The 27,486-nt window shown below is 30.1% G+C and overlaps 1 protein-coding gene across 4 annotated transcripts in view; it reads right to left on the reverse strand.

Moving 5' to 3' along the window:
- Window positions 1-588: 588 nt before the first annotated feature.
- Window positions 589-27,486, reverse strand: part of LOC121129749 (zwei Ig domain protein zig-8) — a 180,345-nt gene continuing 153,447 nt past the window's right edge. For all 4 annotated transcript variants that reach the window (XM_071893380.1, XM_071893381.1, XM_071893382.1 and 1 more), the window contains 4 exons: window positions 18,207-18,423; window positions 15,134-15,314; window positions 14,930-15,063; window positions 589-1,166 (listed from right to left, as the gene is read on the reverse strand). In XM_071893380.1, the coding sequence (XP_071749481.1) occupies window positions 1,045-1,166; window positions 14,930-15,063; window positions 15,134-15,314; window positions 18,207-18,423 (654 nt within the window). In that variant the 3' untranslated portion in view covers window positions 589-1,044. The remainder of the gene's footprint in view (window positions 1,167-14,929; window positions 15,064-15,133; window positions 15,315-18,206; window positions 18,424-27,486) is intronic.

The raw sequence follows: 27,486 nt of genomic DNA on the forward strand, positions 1-27,486 counted from the left end.
ACATGCAAACAATCTAAGACAAAACATAAACTACGTTCATCTTCAGACTTTTTCAGCAGGAAACCCTGTTTACAACAGTCAACTAATACAAAGTAAAGGATTGTAGATGGATTCCCAGGAAACATTTTGGTCTGATATATTAAAATATATACAAGTAGGAGCAAATATATGTCGAAGGCATTTTTATAGCTATTTCCCAGCGTTGTTTTTTTTTTGGCTTAGGCGTCTCATCTTTTTTGTAATATTGAAACATTATCTAGTTTAATTTATGCAAATATCAGTCTTTTGCTCTGCATTTCAACACTAGCTGCTAGTAGAGATTAATAAATTTGGCTTACATATGCTATCGTTGAACACTTAAATATTTGTTGGGGTTTTCTCTTTTTTCAATATTTTTCTAAGCTAATATGACACTTTGATTATATTAAAAAAGAAATATACCAAAATTTAATTAGATAATGTTTGAACGCAAGAATTGAGTATATACGAGGTCTTCGTATTTTTTTTTTTTTTTTTTTTTGACATTTCCTTTTACTGCTGGAAAATTAGCTGCAAAGGGAATCGCAATAAGCAGGCTACAAAATCAAGTTTAAACACATATATACATATTATTTATTACAACACGGGAGTATTGGGCGATATACAATATATGTTGGCTATCAAAAAAATATTTTAGCTATATATATTTAAAGAAATAAAATCTACTTTATTTGAATTAAATACAACTGATATTTTTTTTTTTTTACAAAAACTTTTCATTATATATCAGTTATTCAAATTCAAACTTTTAATTAATATATCAATCATATATTAACGCATCAAAATAAATATTCAATATTTCAAAATTTATTAATATTTATGTAATATATATGCATGTACATATAATGATGATAACTTTTTTTTCATATTTTAGAACATTTAACGGTTTTTTATTTGTAATTTGATATATAAAGAAAAAATTAATAGTCAAATTATAATAAATTAATAAAACAAAATCCTTTATGGATGAATGAAAAAAAAAAGAAGAATAATAAAGACGTTGGCTCATAGAAAATGAGCTAAGACTTGTAGGTGTTGGAAGGCTGACAGAAATATTTGAATCCAAAGAATGGGTGCAGGAAATTGTCTATGTGATGTTCCAGTTTGCATTGCAGCTGGGTTTTCGCCTGTAAAAATTAGTTAGATACTATTAAAATATTTATCAATGGATATTTAGAAAGTTTACTGATTTTATATCTGAAAAAATATCATATATATACCCTCACATTATATTCTGAATCTCTTGTATTAGAAAAATAGTATATTAGAATAAAATAATCCTTATTTATAAGTTTGTATAAATTTGGTGTTATTACATAAACTAAATAAAGCACAATTGCTTGACTCAAAATACCCCATACATGTTAAGGAAATATGAATTATTTTTCCTAAAACAAAATAAATTATCCAGTTATTTCTCTTGAGAAAGAATTTGTTTTGATAGAGAATAATAACATGCCTAAATCATATTACTACATAAAACAATAGATCCTGAAAATTACAAATAGAAACAGTAAGATAATTCTTCTCTAAAGTATCTATTGAAAACAAATTACCCTTACAGAATTTGATAAAAAATAGTTAATATGTACATTCTGATGTATTATAATGAATTTTTTTTATAGAATCATTCGTTTCTTAAATATCACGTGAACTAGTTTTCTAGTTTGTAGAAAAAAAAGTTATAGTTTTCTATAGAAAATATAAAAATGTAAATTGTAAAAACGTTGGAAGACGTGTTATTTATTTATTTATTTTTTCTTTTTTGGCTCAACTGAGGTCAAACAATCAAATACTCTGCTCGCAAAAAACATCCTTTTTTCATTTTGTCATAACATATGAAAATAATATAAATTTACAATAGCTCTTCAAAATTCGCAGCACATGGTCAAACTAATGTAGTAAATTTTGCTAAAGTTCAAAACTGAGTCTGAATGAAGTCATCATTTTTATAAGAAAAAAATCAGCATATTTATACGTTATTTGTTAAATTATAATGGATGACTGAATAAAAGCTGCAATAATTTATAACCCCATTAACATACCTTAGAAACCAAATTATCGATTTAAAAAAAAGTATATAACATAGCAACTCTGGGTTTTTTAGTTAATTTTACATGTATTGAGACTGTTATTAAATTCAAAAGGTCGCTATATAAAGTTAAACCTAGTTATATAACTATCAAAAAATATTATAAGTAAGACATATATGATCAAAACTACTTTTAAATTAATATACTTAAGTTGTGCATAAACTCATACGTTCTCCCCTTTGTTCTGACAGTGCTTTGATAAGTATATATATTTTTATGTTTAAAAAGTTACAAAAAGTTCTAGAATATTGCTGCTTAAATATGATAAGAATAATATATACTCATACAAAGCGATAACTTTTTAATAATATATCTAAATTAGTCATCATAATTTAATAGAAAAGCAATTATAATAATTTTTTAAATTATCTTAGCAACGTATTTATACAAGAAACTATTTATTGCTAATAAATTCAATATATTTCCATTAATATTAGATTTAATTATTTGATAGATCATGATTTGAGCCGTTAATTTTAGTGTAAGAAGTGGAATATATTTTGAAGATAACAATAATAGAAGAAAAGATGATTAGTCAATCTTGTTTGTAGACTAAAATTGACTTATCAAATCATGTCCAATAGGGCATCATTTCTCAAGTCAAACCAAACCTTCAATATCTATTTCGAATAGATATTAAAAAATGATCATTAATTCTTCTTCGATTTAAAACTAAAAACTAAAACATTTTGTAATCTAACAATTAAATTTTATCCCTCAATCTTGCCTCCTAAAAAATAATGAGAATCGACAAAAATTATATGTACTTTAGTTTATCAATGTATGCATTCTTCTCTATCATTGGATTGTTCTGCTATTAATAAAAGGAAACTTTGGGCCCTAAAAATGAAGGTATATAAATTTAATGATCTACGAGAGTAAATGAATCGACAGCTAACAAGGTTATGGAAAAAATAAGAGTAAATTTCTTCAATCAGTCTGTAATAAGAAATTGTCTGATTGCTAAGATGAATAAGAGCGTTTTGGATAGCGACCCAATTTTTCTGCAGAGAAGCTGTTGCAAAGATGTTCTGCAGTCCTTTTGATGTTTGTGGTAGATCAATCAATATTGGCTTTAATGTATTTGCAAAAATACATGAGTTTAAAGATCACCTATCTAAGACATACAATTTATATATATGCAGATGATGTAAATGTTTTTCTTGAGGAAAATTAAAAATATCAGATAAATAGAATTATTGTCTAACTCTTTTGATAAATTCAAATCTTGGGATGGGCAACAATTTAATATGAGTAAAAATAAAATCCTAAAAGAGCCCTGAAAATCCCTGATTGCTTTATTAAAGAAAGAATTGGTATTCTTGAAATTCTATGTAATAAGCAATCAGACGCTGATTCCAAATTGAATATACTATATCTACTATTGGTAGGAAAATGAAGGAAATGAATGTAAGTCTCTTGTTTGATCTTTACGACATTCAAATAAAAATAATTTTCTTACCCATGCTTGGAATCAAAGTTATTGAAGAGGTGAGCTAAGAATCTTGTTTTATATCTCTTAAATTTTGGTAGTAAAGAGTCCAAGAAACCAAATATGAGCTGATTTGGTAGTTATATATATATATATAATATTTATTGTAAAGTTTTTACAGATTAAGTTAGTGGTTCTCCAATTGAGTGGAGAGCACCAGTTGGGAAATCTTCTGTCTATAAATTTGCCTACTAGGAACTGATTTAGTCAAAAAGTATACTTGCAAAGTATTATCCGGTATGAACGGCAAGTCAGAGAGTGTTTCAGTGAGTAATTCCAACATTTGATGTAGCAAAAGCTGATGACATCATTTGTCTGATTTCAAAATGAAATCTTTTTCACGGGAATTCAGAATATCCTCTGATTCTTGAAAGAGAGGCTCTTTCAAAATATATACTATAATCATTGATGATTTTGAGTCTCCGTGCGTAACTGAATGCTGGAAAGTTTTAGCTTTCTTTTTGTGTTATGATCACCTTTTGTTCGTACATGCCCTATGCATTTAGGTTTAAAATTTAAAAAGTTTAGAAATGAAGCACTTCAACTCCATTTGTTTGGTTGTATCAAAGAATATCTCAATCTGATTAGTCTTTCAGACTCTAGGAGGAACGTAATTTTAGAGTATGCAATCCAGTTGAAAGAGGTAAGTAAATTGACTATCCAATTCCAAATATCACGTGACCTGATCTTTTTCTACTAGCCACGACAAAACTTTGCAAAATTGTTTAATCGTTAACAGATTGTCATCTTCTTATAGTTTTTAGAATTATTTAATCTGAATGTAAATGGATTTCAGAACACTGATAATATCTATTATATGTATATTACGAGTAGAATTTTGATTGCTCTTCCTTCTGGGAGATGATCCCAAAGATGAAATCGGTATCATTTGAAATTTCAAACGCCAATGTTTTAACAACAAAAGCTTTAAATTCGTAGAATCCAATTGATAATTCATCAATCCAAAAATTTTTTATAGCAGCAACGGCTCAATAAGCCACATTATCTATAAAAGTTACAAATATAAATTGTGAAAAGTGGAACAAAGCAGGGGGATAATTCTCATCGGACTCTATAAGACCATTCAAGATTAATAAGAAGTAGAAAACTTTGACTGGTAATATTTAATCTAATAAAGGTTAATTTTTATTCAGCTAATACTTGTGTCTTTTACTCAGTTTTATTTTAAAGACGAATTATTTTGGTACTTGGGTAATCAAGTATTTTAACTCTGTCATATTGTTATTTCACAATTCTACTCGATATTTAACCAAATTATTTTATAGTGATAGTTTGTGTATTGTACCTCTTTTAATTATTTGTAAAAATATGTTGATGTATTGAAAATACCATTGGCTCTGATCGAACTTCGAGTCCACATTTTCCGAGTCCATGAAAAAGTAACTTCAGTACTACAGCTCTTAGAATTCAATTTGATTTTCATCACGTAAATATTATCATGCATCATAATAAACGTACCTTTAGGTATTCATAGATGATGGCTATACTCGATTATAATTACGAGTAGTTTGTAAAACCTCTGTTAACATCCATTTGCGCTAAAAATATACATACAGCAAAATTCTGCTACCTTAAATTAATTACTATTATCATTCAAGCAATATTAAGCATATATATAAAATTATGAAAGTAAAAATTTCTTTTCGCAAAAAAAAAAAAAAAAAAGAATGGACAGCGAAATTTTTGAAACTTAAGCAGTTTCAAAGACATTAAAATATTTTTTTATGGTTAAAAAATGTCAATATTAATTAAAATACATTTTCTTATTTAAAAGTTACTCGACTGAGGCTTATAATTTATATTTATCTATTATTTTAATTTCCGCTTACATCAATCATGACATTGTATTATGCGAAAAACTATATCATTACTTAGAAATATTGAATTATTTAGGATTACAGTTATGACTATCAATAGTTAGGCATATTTATACGTCTGAATGTAAGTTGCCTACAATATCAATTTTTGAAAAAGCAAAAAAAAAATAATAATATTTATAATTATTTATAAAGATCCTATTATATATTTTTAAATATACGTATTTTTGAGAGATATTACTAATAAACTAGATATACCATAAATATACATAAATTATAAACAGAAAAAAGTTATACTTCTAGTTTTACAAAGATTATATTTATTTCAATATACAAAACTTGCTCAATTTTGCTAAAGGTTTCCAATCTTTGTCCGTTTTTCAATATTTTAAAGCCTTTTTTATCACTTATTTCTTTAAGGTATGGTTTTAACACTATCTATATGTACTACAGAAATGGGCATAGGTAACTATCAAACTGCTGTTATGGTCAATCATCTGGGAAATTAGGTTTATTTTACATGATTTTGCAAGGGTATTCCAGCGGTTGTCCAAAAGGCTGCTAATGTCGTTCACACAAAGATAAAACTTATCAAAAAAGTAACTGAAAGAAGGATTGGTGCTCATAAATCCATAAGTGGTTTAAGTGGCATTAGCAAAATACTTGAGAAGAGATCAATTGAATAAAATTCTGATATATTGTAGATGCCTTATCGATCTTGATTTCGTGTTCAAATTTCCTTAGATATGGAACTTGCTATATATATATAGATTATTTTTTTGTACAGAAGTACAACTATATTTCATCTTATTATTTTATCATGAATCACATACAATGTAGAGGTAAGCTCCCACCATAAAAAAAAAGAATAAATAAGGAAATCACATTGCTATAATTTTTTTTTATGCATCTATCAATAATTTGGAGATAACTATCTGGAAATGGTATTCTAGTGGATCTGAATTGTATAAGATGCTCTAAACTTTTTGTAACAATTCGTTCTACAATGACTTTTATAGACCTATTTGGACCGATATTTCGTTTTCAAGTAAAATACCATTTTTTTGTGGTTTTAATCTATGGACTTACTTTCTCTTCTATCCTGATATTGAGCGGTAAAAATATGATTGATGTAATACATTTAAGTTCATATTATGTTATTGTATGTGCCAACGTTCACAATTTTGAAACACACATGACATCATCGACAATTTATCTATGTTATCAGTATAAAACCGAGCTTTTCTTTGGGACATATCTAGATCAAATTTTCTTTCAGAGCTGTCAAGACCGAATTTTCTTAAAGTACCGAGTAAGTTCAATCCACTAAAAATCATAGCAGATTTTCAGACCTTAACCAAATACTAATACCGGTGGTCCATTGAAATATGATAATTTTCAATTCAATAACTAATTAAGGTTGAGAATTGAAATTATTTCATATTCCGATATATTAAAGCATAAACAAATAGTTACAAAACATATCAAAGCTCTTTAGCCCTGATACAAGGCAAGAAAATGACACTCTAACGTTATAGACAAATTTCCATTCGTGTTCTCCTTGACCCTCTAAACTGCAAGGAACAGGCAAAATGAAAGTTATTTAAGCTTTAGAGGCATTGATGAATCAATGAGGACACTTAGTACCTCAAAGCACCCTGCCCTTGCCATGACCTTTTGTTTTGTTGCCTATGACGGGAAGGCAGCGCCTGTGGAGTAGTTTCCGATCGTTTATATGCTCTTACTATGTGACTGCCTTGGATGAGAACATTTCACCGTGGGCGTAGGCAAATTATCCCGACGGGAATATAATTTTCCAGCAAGATGGTGCAACATTCCCTTTTTACCAAAACACTTTTCGTCCCCCTGCAACCCTTTTGCCACCCTTCTCGACTACCCTTTTTGGGTGCATGCTGAGGGGAAGGTCTGCAGTGTCCTTCATCCAAACACCGAGGCCCTCAAAACTACTGTCATCCAGAACTGTGACTCCGTGACATGAGTCATCTGCAGCGTGTACCTTCCACCACCCCTTGGAATCCATCATTTCTACTAAGGGTAGCTTCATTAATGATTTAGAGAGCTTAGACAAACAACTATTTGTAATACTAATAATTATACTAATTAATAAAGTTTATCTTGTTGAAGTTTAAACTTCACATATATTAGCTATGCGATAATTTTATGACTTGTCATTTCCTAATGGAACAATTGTAACCCTCAATTACTTTACTTTCCAATCCTAACAGTAATAGATAATAATAAATTCCTCGGGGGTTTCAACTCCTGGCAATAAAAGTTTTTATTTTGTCATCCTTCAATGATTTATCTTGACGAGCTATGTTCATTTATCGATGGACATTTTCAACTTTGTTTAGCTTTTCGAAAGAAAATAATTAGATACATGTTAACTACGTATAAATTAGTTCCCCAAATTTGATAGTAATTACATTTAAAAATATAACAATAATTTCATAACTAAATATTCTGTTATAATAAAAAAACAAAAGAAAAAAAAACCAGTTTTTGTTGCTAGAAACCTACTTTTCCATTAAAATACTCGTAAATATATATAACTTCTTTTTTTTTTAAATATGTAAATATTTGTTTAACTAATTCATTTGATGTATTGCATTGAATAAAATATATTTTTTTAATATGGAATTCGTTGCTGTCTGTGGTTGGGAGTACACCAAAAATGATAATCGTTCAGTTTTAGTTTATAGACAGAGTTGTTAGTTCTTTAGCTGCCGAGAAGTTAAAAATAAAAAATAGTTCGATAATTGTCGATTGAATTGTATTTACTTGATTATTTAAAGATCCATACAGAAAAAAGGTTACTATTATTGTTGCCTTGGTACAGATTGATTCCATATTAAATTTACTTGGTTATAATTTTCTTTTTACATTATTATTTTTCCAAAATCATTTAATTGTAAATTTAATACATACCACAAATATTGTATACAACATTTAATATCCCGGAGTGTCTTTATAATATCTCAACACATATCAATTTATTAATAAATTAAGGTTAAGTGATTGAAATTAATTAATAATTATTTGAGCTCTTTAGCTCATGTGCAAGTCGAAAAAATAGAAAAACAGTAGAACAAATTTTCTTTTGCAAACTCCAAGTAATAGGGCGTCTCTAGGACTACCATTTACACCATCAGCAAGTCCGAACAGCCCATACCATTCCCCTCAAATCCATGAGGTTCCATGAGTGGGTGGAATAATTCAATCGGTATCATCTGCTAAAGGAGTCCTCGTACTTTTAGATTTATAAAGCATGTTTGCTATTTTAATAATAGTAAAAGTTATATTTTCTTGATGTAGATAAAGGATAAAGTGATAACAAATAATTCAACTTTAATAGTTCAGCTTTCAAAATTGTCTTTTTGTAATACTTATTTTGAAAGTTTAAAGGAAAATGGAAAGCAATATTAGACTAAGGGTTTTTGGTAACTCCAATAAAATCTATAATGTGTATATTTTATTATTCCTATACATCTTCGTTATCGGAAATTCCTTATTTATCTTAATTAAACTATATCTTATATTTTTGGTTTCTTCTCGAATACTTTTAGGCCTCTTTACAATTGAGGTTTTGCATGTATTTGGATGTTGAAACTTAAGGGCGAAAGAGAAAATAATATAACCAAAAGAGGTATTCCGTATTCTTCATGTTTTCATCAAAACTTTCCATTAGCTCCACCTGATTAAAATTCAACCAACTAATTTTCAAAACGCTGATAAAGGCAAAATAAGTAATAAATCAATCTTACACTACTTTTTCTTCATCATATATAATTTTGAAGGCAATAAAAACAAACCTTGACTATTTAGTCAGACTCAAGCTTGATCCACTCCTTCTGATGGAAGCCTCTAAAAACTGGGCACTCATGTGAGGAGTAGCACACACCTTGTCCTCCAGAAGCATCTAGATATATTAGTCCAAGGGGCTTGTTGAGGTCCAATAAGATTAGAAAGTTGGCTCAGAATGGCCTCGGTGTTAGCATCGCGATGACACGGTGAGTGAAAAAATGGTGTCCCCGGACAATTTTTAGGCCCAAGGTTGCATTTTCTTATCTAAAAGTTCCATGCAAACATCTGTATAGAGCCGTTCCTTCCTTTCTACAAAAATGAGAGGGCAGACTTCGAAACAGTGAAATCTTTTTCATGAGAAAAAAACAAAACTTAACTTGATTTTTTGTTGGCCTTGAGAAAATTAGAATCTTATTTGCTCTTTCCAACTGTCTCAGCTTGCTATGTTCATAAATAATATTTCTTGTAGTCCTTTTCCGTAATTTTGAATCATTTGGGATGAGTCTTCCCATGGTGGCTCTTGAGGCCTTGTAATGCTTGACCATGGTGCTGACATTGCAGATGGTATTCCCGTTCAATGAGGTCTCAACCTTCCTAACCAACTGGGTCGTTCGGACGGTTCTTGGCTTTGGCTACTTCAGTTACTCATTATGATTCCTTCCTTTTTAATCAGGAACAAAAGCATTGAGCACTTTTGTTTATTCTGTGCAATTTGTATGGTAAAATAGACAACACGTTGTTGGCTAAAGCCGTCGGGTTCACTACTCAATTCGTCCAAAAATTAAGTAAACGTGTTAAGAAAGATGTTGGAAACCCACTGAGGATGATTTCCCAGAGGCTTTGTGACTCATAAGTTTCCAAAATTGTCCAAGGTCGTGCTTTGTTTAAGAAAATACACACAAAAAAAAAATGAGAAGAATCCTGGAAATTCGATGAATGCAATCGCTGACAGCATTTACTTACCGCCCTGTTTAAGCATTCATCGTGTTATGAATAAATAATTACGGAACCACAGCTATTCATGTTGCATGATATAGCTTCTAACTCTGTCAAACTGGGAAAAAAGGATCAGCCAAACCAAGGCTATGATCATTGATTCAGCTAAAACAGAAGCCTCCTGTGAAATGTCTTGTCTGCTTCGTCTCAGATGAGAGATATTTCTTTCAAACCTAGAACCCCAACTCGAAAACCAATATATGGTTCTCGAAAAGTCCTTATAACGTCCCTAGGATCAAGAAGGCCAATTACCCACAACAAGTTATGGTTATTGGCGAGAGTAACGTTATGCGGCCCTTCATCTTCAAGCAGAGCCCGAATGTCAACACTAAGGTATACATCAGTGTTCGGTGTAGCAAAGTCTTCCCCTGGATCTGACTGCAAAATGGGGTACCCTGTCACACTAGTTAAATAACACTCGATTTTCTTAATTGTGAGAATGTGATGTACGTTCTGCAGAGTTATTATCCTCCTAACTCGTCAGAATTGAACCTTTAGACTATTTTGTCTTGAGTAATGTTGAACGGACTTACAATGAAGGTCCCACAGCACAACAAGATCCCTGAAAAATGAGATAATGAGGGCTTTCTGGACTGTATCCAGTGGGACGTTGAAGAAGGAAGTAAGACGTTTCCGATGACGTTATGAAATTGTAGTTCGATATAATGGCGATTTTATTGATTGAATGACAAATTTATGTTATAATGTTTATTTTTGTAAAAATTTTAATAAAATGGGTTTAGAATAAAAGTCACAGTAGTTTTTTCCTTTTTTTTAACAGCATGTTGTAAGTGAAACACCCTTTACTTCATAGTTTAACCTTGATGAGAGGAAATTATGAAAATTATCAAGGTTAATATAAAAATAAAATACACATTGTTTCTGATTATACTTGTCAACAGCAAAATACAACTAATTTAAAAGCGTTAGTAATAAAAATAGTAATTTGAATATAACGAGCCACTGTGTTCTGTAATAAATGAAACTCCTCCTTCTCCTTTTCGAGCATCAAATTTTTCAAGGGATTTCATATAATCATCGTTACTTGGCCACAGTTTTAGATTAACATTTAAAAAATCTTCTGGGAGTTTGAGTATTTCAATATTTTTTTTGTCTTTTTGCAACTAAGTCTTCAAAATATTAAAGCAGGAATTTCAAAAACTCACACTACGATCAAACATAGCCAAAATAACTAGCTCTTCAGATAAATACAATAAATAGTTTGAAAATGGCTGAGATGCCGTATTTGAAATTAGAATATTGATCAGAATAACTATATGAGGATTCCCTCAAATTCAAATAATTAAATGGAGCGTTTGAGGCTGTAGGAGCAGAGCATGCTTTCAAATATATTCGTACAAATACCCCACTTTCCTTGTTACTCATAAATATTTAATTTTAATTGCTACTTGAATAACCAAATTTTTAAACTAAATAATACTTTAAAAACAAACGAGCGTGGTGTATTGGACTGGGAGACATATCCTACATTCCACGTTTTGGAGTATTACCAATAAACATTACTGCGAGTTCCAAAAATTCTATTGGAAGATTCTGTTGAAAATAATCGTTGGCAATATTTATAAATTGTCGTCGTATGTCTTCAATGTAAAAAGCTATTTCACTATTTACAGTTCTAGGCTCGTAATTAGTTTTGTCCATCATTTCTAGATTTCTTGCAATCTTTTGATGATTAGAACCTTGGGGGAAGTGGTACTTCCAATATGTACATTATAATAACTGAGCTAATTACTAATTCCATAATGTGATTTACACATGCAAATCATGAATTTTCTCTAATAAAACACAAGTTCCATCGTGTTTACTTGCGTTTGAGCTGGTTTTATCAAAACTCATAGATTTAATATTATCTGCTACAATCCAATCTTGAACGGCTTCAAAGGTTGCAGTAGCTTGCGCATCACCTGTTCCAGATGGAAGCTTGGGAACACAAAATAATCCGGAAATTTCTATTCCAGAAATTATTTTTAGGATATGATCAACCATAAGTTTTTCAATTAGACTGGACCTCATTTTACAATACCAATGGAGTACCTGAGGAATGTTACATCGTAGATTTTTCTTCATATTTTTAATTTTTTTATTTATATTCAATTCTCTTACTATGAATAGTACTTGGGTTAAGAAAAAACTCATAAGTATTTTCGCCCATACTCTTGACTGATTCGGTTAATATAAAAACATTTTTTCGATTACACACTTTTGTGCAATCAATAGCTAATGAATTTCATGGAATAATTAAAATTTGTCTTCCTCTTTTACAGTTCGGTTGAGTAGACCCAAAATCTTCTCTCCCCTTACAATTTTCGCTGCCTTCCGAGTCAAAATAAAGATTTGGTGCTCAATCTAAGGACGTTTATTGTTCACTATGCTAAACCCCTGGTTATTGGGAGGGGGGAGGTGATGTGAGAAAAGAAAATGATGACTTAAATAATATGAATTCTAAAAATGTTTATTATTTTGTTCTTAACAAATCTTATTAAAATTGTTACTAATATATAGTTTATTCCTACGTTAATAAACAAAAATTTTACAACATCAAGAGATAATGATAAATAGCAATTGCAATAGGACACAGTCCACTCAGGTCGCCAAAGAAATATAAATTTTTGAAGGCAAGGTAGCAAAATATAATAATGCACATGTCAATCAACCAAGGAATACAGGGAAATGACGTCACTAAGCTCTGCCTCATTTCTACCACGCGTGAGAGACAGTAATTTCAATTTATTTTTTCAGTTAATCAATATACATTTTAATACACTTTTGGCTTAATTTTTCGACACCACAATACAAAAATGTCCTATATAAATTTCATCAGCGGGTCAAACAGAATCCCTCTGCGTGTCACTAGTGGCACACATGCCATATTTTTTCCATCACTGGCTTAGGGAATCCTTAATAGTCTATGATCCACGAGCTATCAGACAAAATTACGAGAGGCTTTGAAAACTATATTGACAGAATAATTAGTCAAATTGGATATATATTGGTCCTTTGATATAATCTTTTTTTGGGTGTATGCAAATCCATGGAATAATTTTGTGGAAAGGTTTTAATATGGCTTTGTAGATAAGGAAACAGAAAGATTTTTCGGCCAGCATCAACCTCTGTATTTATCTTGTCTTCTAATGATTATCTCATTTGGAAACAGAAAAAGAGAGAGAAACGTATGTTTAAATTTTCAAAATACATTTGCAAGTGCAGGTATTTTTTTTCAATTACCATGCAGATGCTAATATTACAAGAATTACCAACTCAGATTGGAATAGTTCTCAAATCTAGATAATCCCCAGTTACCAATGTAGACATGATATTTGAAACATTTGAACATTAAATATGTTTAAAAACATCCTCTTAGTTATAGAAAAAGCTGCTAAACCTAAGCATTTTCGGTATATTGTAAAAATCCATAAAAAATTAGTTGATAGTCCTGACATATAAACAATATATAAAAGGCTTCATTATGTTTAATTATTTCAGCTTAAATCACCAATATAAGGAAGAAAAGCGACCTAAATTAGGGAACTTCATTAATAATAGCGACAGAGCCTTACACCATTTTGTGAATGAACATTTCACTTTACTTCATTTTACTTTAATGTTCCATATCATTTATAGATGGGTTCAAAGGTCATAATTTTGTCACGATTTGTGATTTATGTAAACTTTCCTATGTCTATTGATCATTTCATAAATTTAAATTAAATAATCTAATATAGTTTCTTTTGAAAGGCAGCATATTTAAATTCTTTTGTAATTTTGTACAAATCTATAACTTTAAAAAAACAACAGTTTTTAACCAAAATATTGAAACAAAGAGTATATTTTATGCGTTGAATAACGAATAAAAATATATCCATTCCGTACATATGTATAGGTTCATTATGTGTTTTTTGACGTTATTAACTGCTTTTATTTCCTTTTTAAAATGTATGCAGCTTTATGGATTTTCTAATTTTAAAAAAATAATGTGATTTTTTTATATTGTATTAATATAAAGTTACACCAATGGGATAATTCGTAAGTTTTTATACTATTATTTTCAAGTCGTTTCAATTGATATTAGTTTTCCTAATCAAGTAAATAAATTTAAGTTTTTATATCTAAAAAATTTATTATCACAAATGAACGAAACATAAAATAACTTTTAGATAATTTATAATTTTTCAAATATATGTAGATAAGCAGTAGTACTTGAGATGTTGTTTACAGCCCTATCATCCATTTTGTTTAATGAAATTTGTTCATCGATTGATTTTGATTTGAATATTTTTTTCATTATTTCTAAATTTAAGCTAATTTTCGAGTAAGAAAATAAACTTATTTATTACCACATTAAATCACGATCGTCAATTTATTTTTGTATTTTTCAACATCAATTTTTGCCAAAATTAACACTTTGCTGACACTACTTCTCTAAAACAGTTTACTTATTATAAATTAGTTATATTATAACATCAAATAGTACTTTTTTGTATGTAAAAGGTATCATTTGGTGGCAATATTGAACTAATGTCATTTTTTATAGGCTGAAATTACTTGATATGGATGCTTATAAATTTTGTTATTGAGTCGAATAATTAAGAAATAAGGATTAAACTATATGAATAGACATCACTTACCATTAAGTATGTGAACAATTACTGATGCAAAAGCACTACTCATTCCACATGTGTAATTACCCGAATCCTTGTTAGAAGCTTTTGCAATTTTGAGTCGACTTGTCGCTCCATTCTTGTGCAAATCGGTTTTAACACTGAGTAAAATAAAAGAAAACATAAGGTTATGAATTGATATCCATAAATTGATGAATCAAAAAAGCTTACCTTATACCTCCACGCTCAGTATCATAGTTCAAAAGTCTATCTCCATGATGCCAAATAACATACTCTGGAGGTTTACCCACAATTTGTTCTACTATACATTTGAGTTCTATTGTTGAGCCTCCACGATAAAATTTCTCAACTACTTCTTTATTTCTTTCATCCCTTATTTCAATTTCTGGAACTGTTCATCATATAATAACATATGAGGATTTGAATAATAAATAGTAACAATGTATATAAATGTTATATAACACTTTCACAGACTTCACAAATTACATAGTCATTTGGAATTGATGTCACTAAGAAGTATATTAATTGATCTAGATATTCAACAAGGTAAACAAATTTTAACATAATCTTCAACTAATGAATAAAAATGGCCTGAACATCACAAGTAAGTTTTTTTTCATATAAATAAGGATTGTAAATTTCTTTTCAAGAATGATGACACCACATTAAAATGCTTTATGGGAGCAACTAATATATACGGGTATACAAGGGTTTGGGATCCCAAGTAAAACTTTGTAGAAACATAATAAAGAAAACAACTCTATCTACAATAAGTTTTTTATTAAATAATGAAGTAACCAATCATGTATCAGCATTGCTTAGTAGAATTAACTAATCAGATCTATTGATTTTATTCTTACATAGTTTCTAAGCTTTGTCCATAATTGACGTCATTGACAAATCAACAATAGCGTAGTTGGAAGGTTTGATTAACAAACACTATAGATCAAATATATTCATAACTACGTTCTAACGTTTGAGAACGTTTCGCTAGAGTTTTTGTCAATATATTTTTTGACACTAATCCCATTACAACAAATTAAACATTTATGTATTTGATATCTGTAATAAATGTCTAGATAATAGCATTTCCTCTGAAATGAATGAAGAACGTGATGTGTACTTCCAAGATAATAAAATATTTTTTTGTGCATTGTAAAGTAGCTAACAAAAATACACATTTGTGCAGAGTAAAAAGAGGGATCTAAAACGAAAACTATTAGAGAAAAAACTCTCATTGCTATTGAATCCACAACTAATGTAATAACGCTCATAAATAATTCCACACATAATTCAAAAGCATAGCATTACATAAATCATAACTGAATCTATTGATATTATTAGTAATAGAATAATACATCCTCGTACATGTTTTAACTGATCATGAATATGAGGAACGAGGAAAATCAATGGATGATTGTATCATCCGATTATAGTCAAAATTTATATATGTATGATCCTATGTAATACATATATTATTCTATAATTCAAAATGTAAATGTAATCTGAGCACTCATACTTGATGGTTTTTGCCTCTTTGTTTCTAAGTAGTCTTTTGATTGCTGAACTGTTAAAATATTTATTTTGGTTTCTTTTTCTTTTAAAATGGTTGTGTCAGTATGAATCTACAGGTAATAAATCTTGTGCCTATAAAATATATGCATTTTAATATAACTAAATACAGAAATGGGAGTACCCGGCATTGTCCGGAGTTATTACGGGTTGACAAACATACAAATTTTGTTTGAAATATATAGAAAATAACTCCCAACAAATCTTTAGTATTACTTTTTTTTTATGAGCACACTTACACGTAGGTACTCGCTCAATACTTAGACCTCTTCTTCTCTAGAAGAAGATTTGATTGGCTCTAGGATTCTTTGCCAAAAGTACACATTGTCCAAAAAAAGTAATAAATTTATGTGATGTTAATTCATGTACTAGATTATTAGTTAGAAACGACCTCGAGCCAGAGAAGCGTCGATTATAAATAGACAATTTATAAGAGCTTCAGCACATTTGATCTACACGATTGATTCACTTGCATTGTCCCTTGAATCTCAATCATCAATTGATTGACTCCTTTTATTTTTAAACATATTTTCTGTATCTAATTTATTTATTGTGCAGTTTTCTTGAGGTTTTGTTTCAACTTTTAAACCATTCTCTTTATGAAGCATATTCGTAAGTAATCAATCAAAACTTGATCATTGCAACTGATGGTAAATAATTAAACATTTTATCATTTAAAATTGGAGTAATATGATTGGTTTATCATAAGGTTTGATGAGGCATGGAGTACTTTAGGTCGTTTCTAAACCTTGTCTAAAGTAGCATTAATTTATTTTTTTAATTTGATATAGAGTACTTTTCTCATTTTCTTTTTTAATATATGTTGAACTAAACGCTTGCGAGACTTAATTTTGTATATTATGCTCCTTTTTCTTATTTATACAATATTGGTATATGATTTACATTAAAAAGTACTGTATACAGTGTACCCGGTGCCTTCTTTTCGGATATACATATACTGTTTTTTACTCACTAGATGTCTCTTAAGTTGAATCAATGTTACTTTTTAAATTCTTTTTCTAAAAATAACATTTTACTAAAGAATAGATCTTTTACTGAATTTATTCAAATTGTACCAACTCATTGAATACTCAAATTGTATTAACTCATTGAATACTCAAATTGTATTAACTCATTGAATACTCAAATTGTATCCCATGGTCACATAATGAAATGCCCTAATTCCCTTTAATGAAACATCCTTTGAGATTGAAGGGAGCAATAGTTGATGTTATCCAAAATACCCAAGGTCAAAACTTAACTTTATTCACATAGAATATTTATAAATTTAACAATTTTCAGTAAAAGTAAATTTAAATGCGAAAAAATGTGGTCTGATGGATGACTTTAAAAAATTACATTTTAGTGTTTGTTATATATTTACTTTAATCAGAAACCCATAAAAAAGATATAAATTATGTTCAATAACTTTATATTTTGTACATATAATTAAAAAGCAAGATTTTATGGTAGAAAACCTTAAATATTGTAACCTTTTCCATCAAAAACCAACCCTACGGCGGAAAAAACGTTTGTTTACCAGAGCGGCATTTATCTTAAAGAAACTCAAGATAGATATTTGGTATAACAAAACATTACATTTTTTAAAAGCAATGATTATTATTAGATAAGTGATCTAAGTTAAAATAAATGTTCAAAACTTTAATGCTCACCACTATTACATTAATCTATAAATAAGACTATTGCTTACCAATTACATTCAATCGGATTTTCTTAACTAAGGGTGGATTTGTTGAGACAAGACACTCGTAGATTCCTTCATCCCGGATTTGAGTAAACTGCAGCTGAAGCTTCCAATCATTCGGCACTTCATGAAATATTTGAAAACGTGAGTCATGGCTATAAGTGGCTAGTCCAAATGTTAGTAAATGCGGAATATCGTTACTTGTTCGTCTTAGCCATGATACCTTTAGAGATATATAAAAACTAAAATAATATGGCTCATTTATTTACATTTTTATGTGCATAGATTTCTCGAAAGATTTAATATTGATTAATTATTTATTTATATATGTATACGAGGAAATAAAGCTACAAATTAATGAGTTATCAGTTATAAGATTTATGTAAGAGCATACATAACTATTTTATTAACTTTTAAAAGATGTAAAAATAAAAAGATATTATCAAACAGTTTCTAGATTACTAACATGATTGAGTAATGAAAGAAACATAAAACCAATTTCAAATTTTATACGTCTCATATTAAAGTATATTATATAATAATAATGTCGATTGTATTGAATGAAAACTTTTAACTTTCGAATATAACATATCTATAAGGACTAAATATTTCTAAATAAAAAAAAAGAATTTTTTTAAGACTCAAATTTTGTATAGTACATTCACATATTTTTTACAATTTTAATAGTTCTAACTAATACCTATTTGTTCAGAAAATATTCAGTCCATATGATGAATCAAATATATTACTTCTGCCTTGATCAATTTCCATCGAGTCATATTGAAAAAAACATTCTTCATTAAAACGACGTGTTGTAAATTTAGGAGAGGGGATGGAATATACAGTTTGAGACTGATGGACATATGGGAATTTGATGAATTTGAGTATATCATCAGCACTTCCCTCATCAAGATTTGAAATAATGTTGGAAACAATAGAACGTTTTTTATTGTTTTTTTTTTCTTCTTCAAATTGCACGTAAAAGTATATACTGAATTCCTTTGAGTAGGTAACTAACAAAGAAATAAATCATTTTAATCGTTTTTTGTGCTTTCACATTCATTACACAAGCAAATGCAATGTTGAATCCTTTCAAAACTAATTAATCGATATTGAAGTACTAGCAGTAATACCCAGCATTGCCCAGAGTAATTATGCATTGGCAAAAGATAAATTTTGCTTTAATGATATAGAAAATCCTACAAAAATCTTCACTATTATTCTCCAATTAAAAAAAAAAAAAAAAGAACACATACATAACTATTGAATACTCTAATCATATTTTTTTGTCCTCAAATATGAAAGCATAATATGAATTTGAGAAGAAAAAAAATGATATGTTGGGTTGACTGATGAGTACTTTACTCTCTAGAATGCTTTATAATAAAAACAAACAAAAGTCATATGAACAAACTAGTACCTATTTATATTTAATTCAAATCTTAATATTTACTGAAAATACCCAATAATTTTGACATATGTATTTAAGAGACCAATACCAAAAACAAACAGAAACAGTTTTTTTGTATATTTGTACACACCTGAAATATTTTATTATTAGCCTATTTCTTAAATCAAACATATTTATATGAATTAAATCAGGGAGCATTATTATATAGTGCAACTTGTGTAGACATTCGATGCGATATGCACACGCCTGCAATATCTCATTAATATGACAGATCAAAATATGTTTATAATATACAGTGCGGTCGAGCAAATCTTGTACAAATGTATACTTGATGGATATGTGCGTCTTACGAAGAACCATAAAAATTACAACTTCAACATTTATATGTTTTGACTTAAAATAAAAATAGCCTTTTAGCATATTATCTTGAAGCTTAAGTGGAATGCTTTGTTAATGAGGAACTCCTATGCCAACTCAGCTACTTTTTTGTGTTAGTTATGCCTTATAATGAGAAGTGCTCCTCTTTGAAGTTTACAATATTCCATTAATATGTTAGAAAGCAAGAATATAGCTGAACTTTGCATCTTTTTTTTGTCTAATTTGCCAAATTGACATGGCCACCCTATTTAAAATCACATAGTCAGAAAAATCAGGTTTCGAGTTTTAGAGCTATATTTTATTATTTTACAAAAAATGTTTGGTCATCTTTAATTTCAAGTTTTAGAAGAGGTAAAAACATTGATTTTATTTTCTTTATAACTTTATGGATATCTAACTTCAATCTAGAGATATGGAGGGAAAGAGTTACAGCCCTTCTAAGAGTCAATTCGTCAATCTCAAAGTTCATGGACAAGGAGATGTGCTCCAGAACTTTCATTTATAAAGGCCATGGTCAAGTCTAGAATTGATCTTCAGAGGAAAAAAGGTAGTGGTGGGCATAATAGGAAGCGGACGGAACTTAAGTTGGCCGAGATCAAGCCCAGAATCCATGAGAACCCCGAAATATCAATGGCCAACCTAGGAAAGGCCACAGGGTTGTCCAAGACGAATACAATTGATGTAGTTAGGACCTAGGGCTAAAAAGCTACAAAAGAAGGCATCGGCATCTCATTACTTAGGCCATTATGGCAATGACACTGACCAAAGGAAAAATATTTATATACTGGAAAGAGAAAACTTCTTATGTTTTGTGCATCTTCAGTGATGAGAAGTTGGACTGTTTACAAGGCAAGAAATGCACAAAACGTTTTTTGTTTGGCCGCAAGTCCCAAAGAGCTTCCCCCTATCAATAGGACAAGGCACCCAGCCGGGGTCATGATGTTGGGTATGGTGGCATCTGATGGCAAGGCAATGCCTCCGTACTGGTTCCCAAAGGGTCTCAAAATCAATACAAAGAAGTATCTGAAGGTCATGTGCGAGGTTTTGAAGCCTTGGCAAACTTATCCCCAGGGAGGTTATGTGGGTAACAAGATATAGCACCAGCCCATAAGGCTACTAAAACTCAAAAGTGGTCTAAGATAAATTTGAATGATTTTTGGGATTGGTCAATGTGGCTGCCTTCTACTGCAGATTGTTTGAACGAACTCATCAAACAAGTGTTACAAATTCTAAAGGCCTCTGTAGAAGATGTGTGGGCTAACATGTCGAAGGAATATGTGTGAGGGTATGTTCCAGCTTCAGACCTATGGTAGAAGCCATGGTTACGGTTAATGGGGGTCATTTTGAAATTTAATTGTAAAAATTATATAATTAATTGAACAAAAAATTTCAACCTTCTCCTCCATACAGTTCTTGATTAAAACGTTCATATCAGTCAGCTATACATTTGTACACGATTTGCTTGACCACATTGTACATCATGGAGTAAAATATACAGTGCACCCGGTGACTCCTTTTCATATATTCAGACAAACAAACTTTGCTTTATTATTATAAATTATATTCAGAGGGGGGATTTGTCCTGATACGAATATAACGTAATTATAAGGATACATAATTATTTTCCGTTTTTAGTTTCGTATGCTTGAATATTTTTTTACGATTATATCTTTTGAATTCATCTGTGGTAAATTTAGTAGTTGCTCTTTTCCAGAGAGTTTATATGAATGAACAAAGATTAAGTTGATATTATCCAAATTGCACTTATCCAAATATGTATTGTGTATACATGTAGATTAAAAATTAATGGAGTATATCCTAACTGTCAGAAAATAACATTTATCTATGACACTTGTAAAGACGTACGTAATATTAACAATTTATAATACTTATTTCACATCCTGTATTACATATATATATATATATTGTAAAAGTAATGATTTTTCTGAATTAATTCCATTAAAACAAATAAGTCATCCGCTTTTGATTCCACATTGTATACAAAAAAGAAACGATATTTAATAAAATACATGATACTATAAAAAATATATACGAGTATATTTATGCATGTACATTATATATACAATAATCAAGTCAGGAAAATCATTATATATATGCTCATTTCCTTTTTATCTATTTTTTTGGGTATTTCCTCATTTTTGAGGTTTTTTTAGTAAATAGGAAGGTTTTTCTAGGTAATATTAATTTTACTCTCATATTCCCATTTGTTCAATAAGCATTTACAATATTATTCTATTATAATTGAAGAGAACCCAAAAGGTTTTCAAAGATTCTTCTATTGTTTTTTCCTCTTCATTTTTCTTTTTTCCCCTTCCTTCTACTCCTTTTCCCAAAAAGATATTTTTTAACAGAAAAAAGAAAAAGGCGACATGAAATTATCCAAAATAATCATCTTCAGATATTACAATAACTAATAAAATTAGTTTGTTATACATATTATAGTCAAATACGTATACACATAATATGGTTATGTTTCCTTTTTGAAATGGTATGATTATTTCAAAAATTTATATTGCAGACCATTTATTATTAATAAGACAATGGGAGAAAAATGTACAAAATTTTACATACAAAAATATATTAAGTTGGGGAAAAAGTAATTTCGTATTTCCCGTCCCTTTTTTGTAACTAAGTATATCTGGTTCATTATTGGTCATATCGAATAATACGATAAAACGTTGTAAAGGTGCGAGTATATACTACAAATACTTTTTATACAATATTGCACTTATCTGGTTCATTTGTGATTTTGTGTACGTCGAGCATAGAGGTCTCAAACGAAGAAATTCGCCATATTTTAAATTTTTACTATCTGAAAGTGAAAAACGCGTCAAAAGCGACCAAGAAAATTTGCAATGTATACAAAGTTAATACTGTTTCGGTTTGTCCTGGACAACAGTGGTTCAAGCGATATTTTTCCATCCTCAATTCTGCCATTTACTGTGAAAAAAACGATCGTTTCAAGCTGGCAATCGAAAAGAAGCGGCCAGTATTGGTGAATAGGAGAAGCAATACATAATTAATACAACACCATACCGCACACTTCTTTGCCAACGTACCAGAGGCTCCAGGATTTTGGATAGGAAGTTCTTATGCCTTTCTCCTACTGTATTGATCCGCACCAAGTCACTAACATCTTTACCTGCCTACGCCCAACGATCTTGGGGGTACAAATTTGGCCTCAATATAGCATGGGAAAATTGGTTTCTGAGTTTTTTGCCAATAGGGTCAAGAGCTTCTACGAGAAGGCATTATGAACTTGGATTCTGTTTGGCAAGAAGGTATCAAACAGAACAAGGTATACTTGCCTTAAATTGGATGATTGTAACAATTGTTAATATGCATTGTAATTAAGCAAAAAAAACCAAATTACTTTTTCCTATCCTTTTATTTCTTTTGGAGAAAGATGCAATCTATATTAATTTTGGATTTGTGTACTAACTGGCTAACTTTGTAGGCACTTCACATTCCACAATGCGAAATAAGTTTTAAACATGAAAGGTTTCTCTTGATTTTACATGTAATGTTAAATGAGTCCAACTATACAAGCCATGAAATTCGATTTTGGAAAATGTTCTACCAAGATTCATCACTCAAAACCAGAAAGGATTTGTAAAAAACAAACTTGCCGATGATATTCCAAAAAATAATTCTAGATGCGATTGTTGAAACAAATAAAAGAGAATTAAACTATGCATGCTTCTAATAGATTTTAAAAAGACATTTTATGGCATCTCGCAAGTCTATATCTTAGAACAGCAGGTAAAAACAAAATCCCTCGAAAATTCATTGACATGATATCTTGTACGATGAGAAAGGAAACTTCCACCATAAATGTATGTACCTGGAGGCAACCTAAAATTTAATATAAGAAGAGGAATTAGATAAGGTGATTTACTTAGACCAACTCTTTTTATAACAGCTGTAAATAGCTTATATGAACAAATTAGCTCCAATAAGTTGATAAATGATATGAGGACAAAGATTTAGGCTTAAAATACATGCTTTAGACCGATGACGTTATATTATTATAAAAATCTGAACTATCGGAAAAAGTCAATTTTCGAACTCCTTGAGATACTAGAGGGCTTCAAAAAAAGACTCTTGCCTATCAATTAATGTAAAAAAATCCAATATCATTACAACTGCGGAAGATTATTTGCAGCAAGCGTATCCAAATTTTTTATATACGACCTCCCCAAAGTTACTAGGAATCAATGTGTCCTCGACAGAAGAAGAAAGCATAAAAAAAATACCATTAAGTTATTTCATAAATAACTAAATATACAAAATTTTACCCCAAAATTTGAGTTCAATTTCTTAGACAAAGTTACGACATGGAATGCAAATATATTTCCAAGTATATCTTCTTCGGTTCATCCCTTTCACGGAAGGAATTTAGAGGAGACATGACAATGTTGAAAGACAGTTCCACTGGAATGAAAAAAAAACACCTTATATATAGGAAGAAAGACTTCATACTCCAGATTTGCTCTTCCCTCTGTTGCGAAAAAATTAGCCTGTAAATTTTAATGACCTCTTCAAAAGTAGGTATGAGCTAATGAAGCATTTGAGAATTGTCTCCTTAGGGCAAATAAACTCATTCCTATGCTTGTCTTTTTTAATAATTTTTACAGCCAACCGTATCATTTCCATGCGACATATAAAAAGACGAAAAAAAAGAAAGTTTGGTTCCACACACCCCATTTTATATTGTGTTGGAGGCTCTCAATATACATTATGTTCGAAAGGAGCTCATGAAAATGAAAGTATCAAACCCCCCAATTATTTTACTTTCCAAACGACTCCAAAAGCTGAGTAAAACGAACACAGGGATCGATAAAGTGGGATGGAGATCGGTCATTATAAATCCATTCATTTACCAATTCAAGAGAGAAATGGCTACGATATCGTCTTGATACGTCAACAGTCTTCATTAACAAGTCCAAAAAAGATGTAACGGATAGACTCTGCTCTTCCTCCAAGGATCGCACGGAGTCGTCCTTCATCTTTTTTATCAATGTAGTAGAGTGATACATGTAAGGGATATCGTGGAACTGAAAAAGGGACGGACTCACAATCAAACAAACAAAAGAAGATTGGCTGGTGGCTTCGGTACCAACGACTCGAACTGGCCTAAAGGCTGACGCAGTCATCACGGAAGTTATTTGCATTTTATACTTCACCCGGACTATGGGCTCTACGATAAAGGCAACAGGACTGGATGATTTTATTCACGGACAATTGAGGGTGCTTCAACCGTTTTAAACAATGGTGTTGATAAATAATTATTCATTTGTACTGGGTCGAGATCCCCTCTTCTCTTCATTGGCGTGGTAGCTTGTCTATCAGATTTACCGGTTTTTATTTGTTCTATGTAAATTCAAGGAGGGGAGGGATAAATAATTTTTTCATATATTCAATGTTAATGATTATAACCTTTTAGTAGTACTAAACTAGATTGAAACCTTTTTCTAAACTAGTGAACCTTCCTTTAACACTACACTGTACGCATGGATGTAAAGAAAAATGTTGAAGAAAAGTTGACTGGTTTTACTATTGTAAAAACTATGATTAAAAAGGAGAGGAAATAATTAAAGAAAGAAATAAAACAGGAAGGAAAACAGAAACATTTCTATTTACTCTAAGGATGTAAGCAAATAAACGAATCAAATACTTTTATAAATTGGTGATTGAAGACTATAAAATCTGCTTAGTGGGCGTTATTGAGATTGTTGTTATGGTGGTGACACCAAAGGCATTGTGGTAGAAGAGGAAACTATTGAACTCATCCAACCCGCTGAATCTAAAGTGAGATAACTTTGAGGTCAGCTCTGGAAAATCCTATTCATAACTTTCTCAATTGTCTTTGTCTTTTGTTCCTTGATAACAGTTATTAGGATCTTGAGGGTGTATTTTGCTTTAGACATAGATTTCTTTGATTATTCGAGTTATTATTATGGTTTTTATTTGAAATATCTTTTGAAAACATCGTAGTATAATCAGCTTCTGCAATGATGGCACTATTATTTAATGGGGTGAAGTATTTCTCTGCGCACTGAATGGATCATTCAAATCTAAACACTAACTAATTCAATAATTAATTAAGTTTAGGTGACTTTAAAAAAATTCTTATTCCGATATATTAAAGCATAAACAATTTGTTACAAAACAAAACAAGCCTGAGCTCTCTAGCTTACGTAAAAGTCAAGAAAATGACACTTCAAAGTGATTGACAGATTTCCATTCGCGAGTCCAAGCAGTCGGGAATCTCCAGGACTACCGTCTACACTATCAGCAAGCCCGAAACGTTTTACCTGGAGAACTGTTCACGGAGGAGTTAAAGAAATAACCCAGGCCAATCCCTCAAGTCCATGAGGGCTAATGCAATAAATATTGGGGTTTCCCACCAGAATGTCCTGAGACCTATCAAAAAGTGGCTGGAAAGGACACTTTTGACACCAGCAATGAAAGAATCCCATCTCCTCCGTTGCAAGACTCTTTGAATGTGTCTGTTGAGTTCTTTGAAAGCCCTGATGTTACCTCCTTGACTTTACATTTTGGGCCCCTGTCGAGGGAATGGCCTGGAGTGTTCGTCCTTAAAACACCGAGGCCCTCAGACCAACTGTCAGCCAGTACTGGGATCCATGACAGAGGAAAACATCTGCAGCAGGTGTCAGGTATTCCGCCACTGCCTGGAAGCCAACATTGACGCTAAGATCAGCTACATTAATGATTAAGAAAACTCAGGCACAAATCTATTTATAGTAATAATTTTGTTAAAATTCTATTATTAAATAATAAATTGTACCTTGTTGTTGTTTAAAAATCAAATTTTAATGGACCACTCGGTATAACTACAAATTTTTATTTACATAATATAAAACTATAAATCAAGGAAGAAACAAAACTATTTGGGGTGCAACTACTTCCAAACAATCCTTTTTCATAAAAATCATTAAAAGATGAAAAACTTTATGTTCGTTTCTTTTAAGACTTTCTAAAAAAAGTTTATATTATGTATGTATAAAAATACATAATATAAGAGAATACAAAATTATTGAGAAAATATTTTGTACATAACTTATTATTTTTTCTCTTATTCTTGTTAGAGTTATGTATGAACATTAGACCTCTTCAAATATGACTTTATTCATTAAATATATACGAAATAATATACTTGGAGTAAGTAAGATTAGACCTTGAAGAATTGGGAGATATATCAGTGTGCATATGTTAAATGAAAAAAGTCAAATTTGAAAAATTCTAATATTCATACATAAATCAACCAAGATTAAGCAAAAAAAAAAAAAAAAACTTATGTAAAAAATATTATTATTCGTATTTTTCATAATATAGCTTCAAACTACACTTTTAATAGATTTAATACTATTACAATTTGTTTTAGCCAAATATAACAAACTTATGATAATTATCAAATGATCCGTTATTATTAAAATAGCTATTAGAAAATGC

This window comes from Lepeophtheirus salmonis, chromosome 14, assembly GCF_016086655.4.
Source record: "Lepeophtheirus salmonis chromosome 14, UVic_Lsal_1.4, whole genome shotgun sequence".
Lineage (NCBI taxonomy): Eukaryota > Metazoa > Arthropoda > Copepoda > Siphonostomatoida > Caligidae > Lepeophtheirus > Lepeophtheirus salmonis.